Consider the following 12,012-nt stretch of genomic DNA (forward strand, 5'->3'; position numbering starts at 1 on the left):
AGCAGCCTCAATCTCTTGGAGGAACAAGGCACATGAGTGTGAGAAACAAAGATATGCCTTTTCCAGGTGGCTGAGCAAGTGCAGCGTGTTGGTGTTGGACCCACTCAGCAACCGGATCGTGAGAACTTCCTGAGTCTCCCACTCAAAGTCAGGTTTATAGGCATCCATCAGTCAGTCTTATCTCACTGACTTAGTCCCTCACTTGCTTGGTATATCCACCTTTCCTTGGACCCATGGGACTTCCTGAGCCCATCTCACGTTCCTCACCTGTGTTTGGGACTTCTGGGGCTTTTTTTCACACTTTGTGCCTGAAGGCACTGCACCCCCTTTCTGCATGGTGTGAACTGTCAGGAGCACCACAACATTGGTGTGAATGATTTGTGGAACGCAGGGAACAGTTTTCCCCCAGCTGCGGTTTGGACTTCACATAGCTCCTGTCCCTGCTCTTTATTTACACTGTGTGGAAGAGCTCAGAGCTGTGACCATGCCCTGGAGCACTCTACCTGTTTAAGGAACCAAAGTTGGAATTGCTTTGCATTTAGTTTGTGGGTTTTTTTGTCTGCCTCATCAAAGAAAAGCAAACGTGGTCTTTTTCTACCAGCCCTCGCTCATGTGAGTTGCAAATTCAGCGAGAGGGAGGCGTGGATGGAAATGACTCCCAGGAGAGAAACAGTCTGAGATACTTAAACAAATGGGAACTGAGCAGCTTCTCTCTTCCCCTGAGGGTTTGGCTGTTAAATAAACTCGCCGATGAGTCTGGCTCTGTGTGTGTGTTGGTGCAGAAGTGTGTTTGTATACATGGGCTGGGTGTTGTTGGGTGTAAGCCACAGGGGTGGGCTGTGCTGGGTGCTGCACTTCTTGGTGTATGAGAGAGACACAAGCAGCCTTGGCTTTTCTTTCTTCCGGAGCTGGCATGGGTGGCTGTGGTCAGAGGGAAGCTAACCTGACTTTTCCCTCCTCTTCCCCTCTCCAGGGTTCCACCTCAGCGGAACAGTAACGGAGCCAGCGACTGCGACAGAACCAGAGATGACCTACAAGGTGGCCATCAGCTTCGACCGCTGCAAAATCACCTCAGTGACGTGCGGCTGTGGGAACAAGGACATTTTTTACTGCGCTCACGTCGTGGCGCTTTCACTGTACAGGATCCGCAAGCCAGACCAGGTCAAACTCCGTCTTCCCATCTCAGAGACCCTTTTCCAGATGAACAGGGACCAGCTCCAGAAGTTTGTTCAGTATTTGATCACGGCACACCACACCGAGGTGCTGCCCACCGCCCAAAAGTTGGCTGATGAGATCCTGTCATCCAACTCCGAGATCAACCAAGTGCACGGTAATTCCTCCCTCCTTGCTCTGTGATGCTGACTCTGTGTTTGGGGCTGGGGTGGTGTCCTTCATTTTACATTTGTCTTTTGCAGCACAGAGAGAGCTGGCAGTGTCACACTGATGCTAATGTGTGGGTGTTGGGACCACATGACTGGGGTGTCCCCATCCTGCCCTCTGGTCTTTTTTATGTGTTTATCTGTCAAACATGGGCTTCAACAGGCAGGAAGAGGCAGAGCTGACAGGCTGTTGGTGCACAAGACACAGCTCAGAGTAGAATGGAGTAGCCAAGGACATGGTGCTGGGGCCATGAGGAGCAGGAGGTGCAGTGGGGATGTGGTTCCTCCAGCACGTGAGGATACAGTGTTAGTCCCAGCCCTGCACTGAGTCAGATGCAGCTGAGCTGGCGGGAGATAAAGCTTTAATCTCCATGGGCGTTAATTTGCCCATAATAAATGAGCGCCACTGTTCTTCCCTACTGCACAAAGGCAGTGGAGATGTGTCCTGGGGCTTTGTGTGTTTGGAAGATGCTTTTGACTTCCTCCCCTGGAAATCTGGGGGACAGTGCCCAGCCCAGCCCTGCCCCACCGGCCCAGGATGTAGCCCAGGCTCCTGGGGATCTCCTGCTGTGTCTTTTCAAGGATCCCAGGAGCTGAGGTTGCCCAGGGTCTGCAACAATGAGCTGCTCCCCACCGTGCCAGTCCCACCAGCTGTAGAGCAGAGATAATAAACACTTATCTGCCACGGAAGGGCGTTGCAGGGATTAATGCGTGCCTGTTAAGTGTTCTGAAGATGAAAAGCCCCATATGCAGCCTAAAATACCATCTGAACTAGTTGAATCCACATGTAGAGAAGTAAGGCCAGAGGTTCACCCGTCACCATGTGGGTGATGGCAGCTCTGATCTTAGATGTGTTCATCTCTCTCTATCTGGTTGTTCCTGTTCCTACCTTGGGAGAGGCCTTTGTCCCCTCTGCTGGGCCCCATCTGCCACGTGGGTGGTTGTGCTCTAAGTAGCTGGCTTTTGGTGGGGGGGTGGGCTTCAATTTTTGGCATAGTAAAATAATGAGGACCTCTGATGCTGCAAGGATCTGGTGAGGGCCATTCCCTCTCTCAACTGATCTACTGAAGCTGAGCCTGGGCAAGATCTCCTCTTGGCCATTGTTTGTGGCTGCTTTCTACTAAGCAGATTGAAGTAAAGCTTTTAAGGCTCTGATTATTTATTGCTCTAGAGTCAGCAAAAGGCTGGTGATTGAGAGTCTTACAAAGATACAGATGTTGGCTCCAGTTCAATATCTGCTTCTTGTTTTTACAAGTGGTTAAAAAAAAAACAACCCAAAAATTCTCACTCCCTTCAGACTTGTGCAGATTCACACACTACAGTGTGCGATTTTGAGCCAACAGAGACATGGTCACCCCACAGAGGGTGGCACCTCTCTGACACCCCTGTGGCTGCCCAGCTGGTCACAAGTGAGTAAACACCTCTGCAAACAGGAAAGCAGCCTTGTCTCACCCTGGGGGAGGATGCAGATCAGCCTTCATATGATGACATCATCTTAGGGTGATCTATAACTCATAAATGGTGCATCCTGTGAAAAGGAAGGCTCCAAACTCCTCACATTCAAGTTCACAGTGATGCTGTCCACGGCTTCAGTTCTTGATCCTGGACAGTGTTGCAAGTTTTGCCCCCCTGGTCTGGCCAGAAGCACAGCCACAGTGCAACCAACTACACTGCAGACCTGCTTGACCCCAGGGTGAGGAATGGGGGCAGCCATGGGGATCTGTTTGTGAGAGGGGAATTCTGGGATCTCCAGGTGAAGTGGATCCAAATTTGTCTCCCATATTGCCCTTCTCAGTTGTGGATCATGCATTCATAGTGGGTCACTGATCCTGGGATTTGTAACTCTCCAAGCTGTGCTCTACATAGAACTTTATGTCCATTTCTTGACCATGTGCATTTCAGTTCCTTGGGGTCACACCCCAGCCTTGTGGTTGGGGCCAAGGTGGCTTTTGGCAGGCCAGCCTCTGCAACCCAAAAAGTAACCCACTGTATGCATTGGACACCTGAAGTTAATACACCCCGGAGCAAGAATATTCTCTCTGGAAATCCTTCTTTTTTCTTCTGCCCCTCCTTATTTTGAGGAGAAGTCTGTTGAGCTTCCTGTCAGCATCAGGTCTTCCTCACCTGCCTCTTTCCTTGGCAGGATTCCTCTTTCCTTGTTTATATGGTGTATATGCAGGATTGAGGAGCTAATTTTGCACCAGGCTGGGTGGGGAATGCCCCTTGTGCAAGGGGGTTGTCCGGTTTTGTAAAATAAGGCTTTCAGGGATGCTCCTTCTCCTCCTGCAGAGCCTGAATGGCAGAGAAAATTACTGGCCATTGTCTGGCGTGCTCAGCTCCAGGCATTGGAGCTTTGTTCCTTGCAGGAGTCTGTAGCCGCGGGCTGTGCACCGCGTGCCGATCTTCCCGGCTGTCTTCCTAGAAGGAAATGCAAACTATCCAGTAATGATGGAGTCTTGGAGCGCAGCCAAGGTGCTTGCATGTTCCCAAAGGATTCAATCCAAGCAGAGCCTAGGTGTGCCTGCCTCTCTGCTCCCCACTTGACCTCCGCCTGCTGAAGTGGGTCACGTTTCTGCTCCTTTGGCTTGGCTGCAAAGGGCAGCGTGTGCCAGCGAGAACATCCCGCGTGTCTGGCACCTCCGTGCTTGGCGTCTGGAGTGGCAGCTGGAGGGAGGAGACCAGGGTGGGTTTCAATGCTCCTCCCCAAGGGGACAAAGCCAGCAGTGTGGCTGCCTGGCACAGAGCAAGGCTGCAAGGATGTCACTGCACCAGCAAAAGTGACTCATGGCTGCTTGGTCTCTCTTTGGTGGGTAAAATGCTGGGGACAGCCAGAAGCTGCAGCTGGAAAGCTTGGACCCAGCAGCTAGGACTCCAAGGGAGTGAGGGTCATCTGGTGGTGACCACCTTGGCACCCTGTTTCCTCTGCTCTTCTGAGAGCTTAAAGACAGGACACTGCCTGTGGGCCCAGAAGATTTGGGGCTTAGATGTATCCATGCATCGTTGGTGAATTCTCCCCCTTCGTTGCATAAGGAGCAGGGGATTTTGGCAGACCGCACGTTTGCAGCTCTGTAACTCACCCAGCTTTAGCAGCATGTGGACATGGCAGAGAGTGCTGCTGGCCTCAGTCCAGGAGTTGTGGCTGGGGTGGTCTGTCTGGCCCATGGAAATGCCAGTGGATGATGCTGTATCTGTGGTGCTCAGCCCATCGAAGGGCTTGGGATGTTCTTCTCAACCAGAAGTGAGAAAAGCCACAAAACCTCTGCTGTCGCAAGGTCCAGGGGCAACTCCCTCTGAGGACAAGCCATGTGAATCACCAAGGGGCCTTCGTGGTCCTGCAGGGTCTTGGGAACTTCCTTGGAGGAGAGGACTTTTGGAAAACCCTTAAAGGGAATGGTTCCTCAGGCATGGGAAAAGCAGATCTCCTTATGTGAAAGCTGTAAGAAGCCTCCTGCCTCATCCATTCCCTTTGGTCCCACATGCATTCTTGGCCACCTTGAGCTTTGCTTCAACTCCTGGGCTAATACTGTCTCATCTTGCTCCTTGTGCACAGCAAGTTGGCTGGCAGGTCAGTGTGCAGGAAGTCCCTGCCTGTCCTGTCACACCGAGCCAAGGCTGATGTTTGAGGAGTCCTTGGGCGCTCTTTGACTTTCAGGTCATCTCGAGACAGCGTCTGGAGGGCAGCGCCAGTAAATCTATTTGAAATTCTGCCTTCCCACAGGGAAGGAGGAGAAGGTCAGATCTCCAGGGCATTCATGTTCCTGTTTGCTGAGCTGTTGTGGATTTAAGGGAAAAAACACACCTGAGTGCTGAAGAGAAGAGCAAGGCAGCTCTTCCCCTTGTCTTGCAGAGCGACTGGGGCTGCCAAATGATTCCAGAGCACAAGTGGTGCTTGACAAGCAGCTTCAAAAGTCGGCTGCACCAGATACTGGTACCAGCTGGACCACATTGCTCCTGTCCACCATGCTGGGAGCCAGTCTGGATTCTCTTGCCTCGTTGCTGTCAGGTGTATGTGAATCTTCAGGCTGCCCTGGCAGCTCCCTCTGACTTGCCTTCACTTGAAAATGAACCGGGAGTCTTGGCGGAGCTGGATTCCTTGCTTTGCTGCTATTTTTAATCCCTTGTTAGAGTTCATTTCCTTTCTGGTGCCTGGTTATTTTCTCTTCAAGGTTTTCTGCCGTTTGCTTATTTGTCCATGTCCTCCCCACCCCCCGCCCTGAGCTGATCCTTCACATCTGTTTTCTCTCTGGATTCCGGAGAGGAGCCCGGAGGCATTCAGCAACACCACCATGTGCAGCCATGAGATGGCCCTTGTGAATGGCCACCACAACGGGCAGCCCTGCTCCAGGCACCACTGACCCCGGGGCTGGCACGGCCAGGCCCCAAACCACTGATGGGTGCTGGGCATAGTCAGGTGAAATGACCATAAGGGACATGCTGGAGCAGCCACCTTTATCACTGGGAGCTTTTAGCATCACTTTATCAGCTCTAGGTACTAGTTAAAAATAATAATCATGCCTTTTTCTTTGTATCACCAAGCTTGCTTCAAGTCAGGTGTTCTGGGAGTGTTTTCCACACTACTCAGCTGATATATCTCCCCTTCTTGGATTCAGGAGTTTGGGTTTGGGATGTACCAATGCTTTGGCATGACCCACAAGGTCCTACTGCCTCCTCAGCCCTGGAAACCTGCAGTTTTCGAGTCCAAGAGCCCCTTTTGTTTTCTTCATGTTGGGCAGCTAATTTCTGAGCAGGGAGTTGAATTTTCCATGCCTGACTTCACTCTGTTTTCTAATTTGTAGATTTTTCCAGACCTTTTTTCTCGCTCGTTGTATTTGCCAAGTCTCACTTGGCTGTCAAACAGTTAAACCCCCAAGCTCCCAGTGAGGGGGGAGCCCAGCTCGGGGGTGTGATGGATTGCATTTTTATCTCAGTTTCTACAGCCAGTGTAAACGGGCTGGTGAAACACTCTTTCCACTCAAGATGTGTGATGGTGTTTCCTTAAATCTGAATCCGGCAGGACCAAGATCCAGCACATCTGAAACAGGGCTCTTTGGAGCACGAATGCTGATATAAGAGAAATGTGTTATGCAGGCGCTGGGCTGTTTTACATGCCGTTCCCAGCTCCTTTGGAGCCGAGACATGGAATCACTCATCAGCTGCGTCACGGCATGCTGCTGCCGAAGCCCCCACGGTGTGAACGTTGGCAAAGGGAAGTGGACAAATCCTGCCATTAATATTTAAACCCAGCACAAATCCCGTTGTTTGCTCTTAAATGTTTATCCAGCTCCCCAGTGTAATTGGGCAGCCCGTTATCTGCCGGGTTGCGCTGCACGTGTGGGAATTTGCTATTACAGCCCTCTCTCTGAATCTTTTATAGGAGAGAAAAATACATTTACAAGCAAATTTGGGCTTTATTTGGAGGCGCGGGAGGCGCGTTGCTAATTTGGCTGCAGCCCGAACCCCAACGTGCGAAGTACTAAATGTGTTGCGTGGGAGGAGGAGGTTTTATTTAGCTGCGTGCTCCCTTCCTTGCTGCTCGGGCTTTCCGTCGCTAACGCTACGTGTGAGCAGCAGGCACCGAGGGGTAGCCCCGGGAACCCCCCAAAAACACACCTACTTTTGGCATTTTGAGACCTCCTCCTCCTTAATCTGTCACGGTGGCCACGGTGAGGGATGAGGAATGAGCTGAGCTTTGGTGGGATGAGTCACCCCAGGCGTCCATGCCCTGCTAGTCCCTGTAGACAGGTGACCCTATAGAGGCAGCCAAGGCTGCTCTGGAGAGCTGCAGCTGGGAGTGGCAGGCAGGATGGTGGAGAGGAGGATATTAAGAGTGCAAGCATCTGGGATACCTAGATGGGACCGGATAAGCGCTCGTGGTAGACAGATTAGTCATCGGTTCCTGATAGGGGATAATCACTGGCTTGTCTGCTCTTTATCTGCAAGATAAGGATGAGGCTAGGGGTGGGAAGGAAAAGGCACAGAAAAGCTCAGAGGGCCTGCATGGACTGTCCCTGTCCCTGGCTGTGATTGTCCCTCGTGGCTTATGGCAGCATTCTGAGCTGACTCTGACGGTACACTGAGCAGGACTCGCCCCTTGCTGAGGGCTCAGGGTTTAACTGCTTCTCTGGGACTATGGCAGGGGAGTGGGATCAGGATCAGGGCATGTGTGGCAAAAGTCCTTGTGTTCATTCAGGAGCTGTGTTTTTCTTTCTCCTGCTTCAGCTCTCATCCCAGTTACATAGTTGTGCCGACTGTAAATTATTCTGCGGAGAGAGCAGCAGCATCCTGTCCCTTCAGCATGCCTAGAGCTTGCTGCAACTTCTTTCAGGCAGTGAATGTTAGCAGAAATTAAAGTAATTTTGTGAAGGACATTAAATACAAATAACTGTACCTTAGCAGGTCAGGAGTGTTTTCAGCTTTTGCTGGAGGAGCAAAACCCCTGAGGTTGATGTTGTCTTGCTTACAAGCCAGGAAGAGGCATTTGCCCTCCTGAACAGACATCCTGGAGCACAATGTTCATGAATTGTATTTGAGCTCCTGGTTCAGCAGCACACAAGGCTGGGGTGTGCACAGCATCCCAGGCTGTTTCTGAGAAAAGTGATGTCTGCTTCCCAACCAGATTCCAGTTTTGGAAAAGATGTCGTGAAGATTTAATTGGGAATGTGTCAGCTACAGCATCCCGTGGCTCCTCATGCAGCACCTTGCTCTTCCTGTGCTGACCCTCTTTGTCTCTTGAGAGACAGGAGAAGCAGACCAAAGTGGAGTGGAGCATCCTCCAGCTGCAGCAGTCCCTCCTTGGTACTGGTTTTCCTTAAGGAGTTTCTGTAGAGCAGGACCCAAAAGCAGGCAGCTGAAAATCCAAGATTCTGTTCCGTTTTGTGCTCTTGGCTGCTCACTGGAGCTGTGCTGCTGCCTGTCCTGTGAACCCTGGAACCCATGGCTGGGACATAGGGTAGTGCTTGGATGGGAAAATGGGAATTGAAAGAGGCAAGGCAAGGGAAATTTGTTTAAATCAATTGTGGATTTTCTTTCTTTTGTTCTCTGGAAGATGAAATGCAGCCTGTGAACGCATATGTGTTCTTGCCAAAAGCCCTGCTCTGGTCATGGTTTGCTGTTTGAAGGATTATTGATCTTTTGTTCTTTCCTGTGGAGGGTCTCTCTCAAGCAGGTACAGTGATGCCCAGGGACTTGTCTCCTGTCCTAAAGCAAATGAGGGGCAGGACCAGGTGTTTAACCCAGGGCTCTGGAGCCCGAGTGCAGTTGTACCTTTGTTAGACTGTTCCAGCTGTGGGGAAGGGCTTGCAGGAATTGGAGCTTTACTGATGCTGTAACAAACCGGTGATGTGGAGCAGGAGCACACTGGGCAATCCCTGGAGCCTCACAGTGCTCCAGGCTCTGCAGCTGTGCTGCCTGAACTCCTGGGGCTTTGGAGGAAGGCAGGTCCCTGGTCTTCCTCAGCCTCATTTCACATGGGATGCAGAGGGTGAGGAGCCATGCAAGCATTAGCCCTGTGGTCAGGATCCCTCCTGATGGCTGCTGCCACCACTGTGTTAGGAGAGCACAGTGCTGCCAGTTGTGCTCCCTGCAAAGGAATCAAGTTGGTTTTCTGTCATCTGAGCTGATAAAAGTAAAGGTGGGTCCCTAATAAAATAGAGGTATGTCCACATCTTGCTAGTGGGACTGGTGACCCTGCTGCCATAAACATGGTTGTCTCTCTTCTCCCCTCCCCATCCTCTCAGGTGCTCCTGACCCCACTGCTGGGGCCAGCATCGATGACGAGAACTGCTGGCACTTGGACGAGGAGCAGGTCCGAGAGCAGGTGAAGCTGTTCCTATCTCAGGGAGGGTACTACGGCTCGGGGAAGCAGCTCAACTCCATGTTTGCCAAGGTGAGGAGCTGACTGCTCTCTCCCATCTCTGCTCAGTGCGTCACGTAGCTGGCATTCGCTGGCTGCCCTGGCAGGGTGCCCATCACAGCTGGGAATCTCTGCTCCAGTGCCTTCTCGCCCTGTCACAGAGCAGGCGGTTGTAATCCAGGCTCTGGGTCAGGCCTGGATTGTCTCACCTGTTGTCCTAGCAGGTCCCTTCCTCCCATGAGTGCCGTGATCCCTGTGCAGGGAAAGGCATTCCCCCATCTCCCCTTCAGCACAGTGGGGAAAAAGCCAATCCTGCAGAGCCTACCAAGACCAAGGGAAGGTGAGACCATAACCCACAAATCTCACCAGCCTATATGGGCTTTTCACTTTCTTTGCAGAAGGGCTTTGCTTTCATGTTCTTACTCCGTGTCCTTTACAGCCTGGCTGTTTCTGCTACTCAATTGGGCTCCAGTCAGCCTCATTACAGGCATTGCATGAGGGTTATAATGTGTGACGACACATTATGCACACACACACACACACACACACACGTATGTATGCATTTACAGTCTGGACCCTCAGGCTGAGGGAACTGTGGATTGCCAGCCAAGTGAACATGTCCTCAACACCTCTGAGGGACCATGATTTGTCTCACCAAGACTTTCTCTTTGTCCTTTCCAGGTCCGGGAGATGCTGCGCATGAGGGACTCCAATGGGGCCAGGATGCTGACGTTGATAACAGAGCAGTTCATGGCTGATCCCCGGCTCTCCCTCTGGCGGCAGCAGGGGACGGGCATAACAGAGAAGTGCCGGCAGCTCTGGGATGAGCTGGGTAAGGGTCATTGCCTTGCAGAGAGGAGCAGAGTTACCTGGGCTGCTGGGCCAATGGACATCATTAAAGAGGCCCTATGGGGCTCTTTTTTCGGGACAGAGACCCTGAGACATGCCAGGACCTTACTGTATCTCCTGTTGGGGAATCACTGTGAGACAGCTGGATTGGGCCCAAATCACACAGTTCAAAAGTTTAAACCTGCCCCTTTCCTGCAAAGGGATCAAGGATGACAGGTGTGCAGTGTGTTGCTGGTCCCATGATCCCAGCAGGCTGGTCTTTGGTGAGCTGCCCCAAAGCCTTTCTGAGGGAGGACACAGAGAGTTGGTGAGCCCCAGGGGCTGGATGTAGCCTGGATGGGGAAGTGCTGTTCCTGGAGGAACCATGATCTGGAGAGGGATAGGCAGGTTCTCAAGTCTCATCACATCTAACCAATTCTGCCTGCTGTGGTGCACGTTTCCAGGGTGAGGGGGGCAGGTTGGGCAGCACAGAGACTGGCTGTGAGGGAAATGCAGTTCTGGGTAATTCTAGCTAAGCACCTTAGACACCAGCTCAGCTGGCTGACAGTGTAATATAATTAGAATAAAACATTTAGATGACATGGGCTTGGGGAGTAGGGTTTTGTGGTGAAGTTAACCCTGCAGTTCTGGGCTTCCCTGGACATATGGGATCTTGGGTGAATAGTTTGACTTGAGCCATAGTTTGAGGAGTGAGTTTGAGCTCCTCTGCACCCTGCTGGTAGGAGATACTGTGCAAGGGCTGATGGGTGGGCAGCAAAGGGTAGAGCTGGAAGAAGGATTAGGATGGTCTGGGATCTGGACATCTGAGACTGCAGCTGGGAATCACATACCCACCTACCAAGTGCCCAACAAGTGCAAACAGAAATGAAGCTGGGAACCCTGGCCAAACTATGCAGACAAGATCTGGGCAGGGGTGGGATGTCTTGTTTCTGTATGAAATTTCCTGGATGGAAATAACCACACCAGCTCTGGAGAGCTCATCTGGTCTTGCTTGCCAAGAAGATATTTCCAGGATTTTGGGATGCTGCAGCTAGACAATTGGATATGCAAGGATCCTGGAGAGGTGGCCAAGTCCACCAAGCCAGAATTTCCACATGGAAGAAAGCAAACACATTGGTGATGTATGAATGGATGGGTGTGTGGGCAGGCCTGGACGCAGGAAGCAATTTGCTTAAAATTACAGATTATTTGGCCAGATTTCCAAGTTGCTCTCCAAGCCAAGAGCCCTCCCTCCCTTCCTGCACAGGCGAGGGGAGAGTGGTTGGGTTTCAGTCCTGGCTTAACTGTACAAGGACCAGGTTGGTGCACACAGGTTTGGTCGGCAGAGTGGGAGGAGGTGGCAGCACGTCCCCGTTGGCAGATGGCAAAGTGGCTGGGGAATGTCAGGGCCCTACCAATGCTGGATCAACACGACAGCAGGGGAAGTGTGGTGCCAGCCAACACACGTCAGAGCAGCTCGCCTGGTGTAGGCATGTCACACGTGAGGGTCTGGGCATCTCCATGCTGAAGAGAAGCTCCTGTAGAGGACATGGTGATGTTCCAAGAAGCACCTCCGGGATGGGCATGGACTGTACTCAAAGCAGGGATTATTCCCTCATTTTATGGAAGCCTTTTGCATTTGGCCTCAGGCAGTGTTTACTGTAGGAGCAAAGCATATCTCTGAAGGAGGCGTGGAGACCAGAGCTGTTCTGAGCTGGGGATGTTCACCAGTAACAAACATCAGGAATGCAGAGAGGTGTCCTAAACCCTGCTTGAGCAGGCACCAGTACCCAGGGCACATGGGGCAGTGGAAGCACCAAATCCCACTGCCTGTGGGCTGTGGATGCCAAAGCTCCAGTGTTACCATTACTGGTGAAGGGAAGCATGAGGGCCTGTTGCCAGCTGCCACAGGAAGCTCTGGCACAGACCACAATCCCCCACCACTTAGAAGCA

General features: G+C 51.9%; 1 protein-coding gene across 1 annotated transcript in view; it reads left to right on the plus strand.

Annotated features, from left to right (window-relative positions):
- Window positions 1–12,012, plus strand: part of ZSWIM5 (zinc finger SWIM-type containing 5) — a gene marked incomplete at its 5' end in the record, with an annotated part of 95,329 nt that overhangs the window by 65,440 nt on the left and 17,877 nt on the right. The window contains 3 exons of the mRNA XM_083867483.1: window positions 974–1,330; window positions 9,116–9,264; window positions 9,913–10,063. Of these exons, the coding sequence (XP_083723609.1) occupies window positions 974–1,330; window positions 9,116–9,264; window positions 9,913–10,063 (657 nt within the window). The remainder of the gene's footprint in view (window positions 1–973; window positions 1,331–9,115; window positions 9,265–9,912; window positions 10,064–12,012) is intronic.

Source organism: Zosterops lateralis (assembly GCF_965231275.1).
Source record: "Zosterops lateralis genome assembly, chromosome: 9".
NCBI classification, from domain to species: domain Eukaryota; kingdom Metazoa; phylum Chordata; class Aves; order Passeriformes; family Zosteropidae; genus Zosterops; species Zosterops lateralis.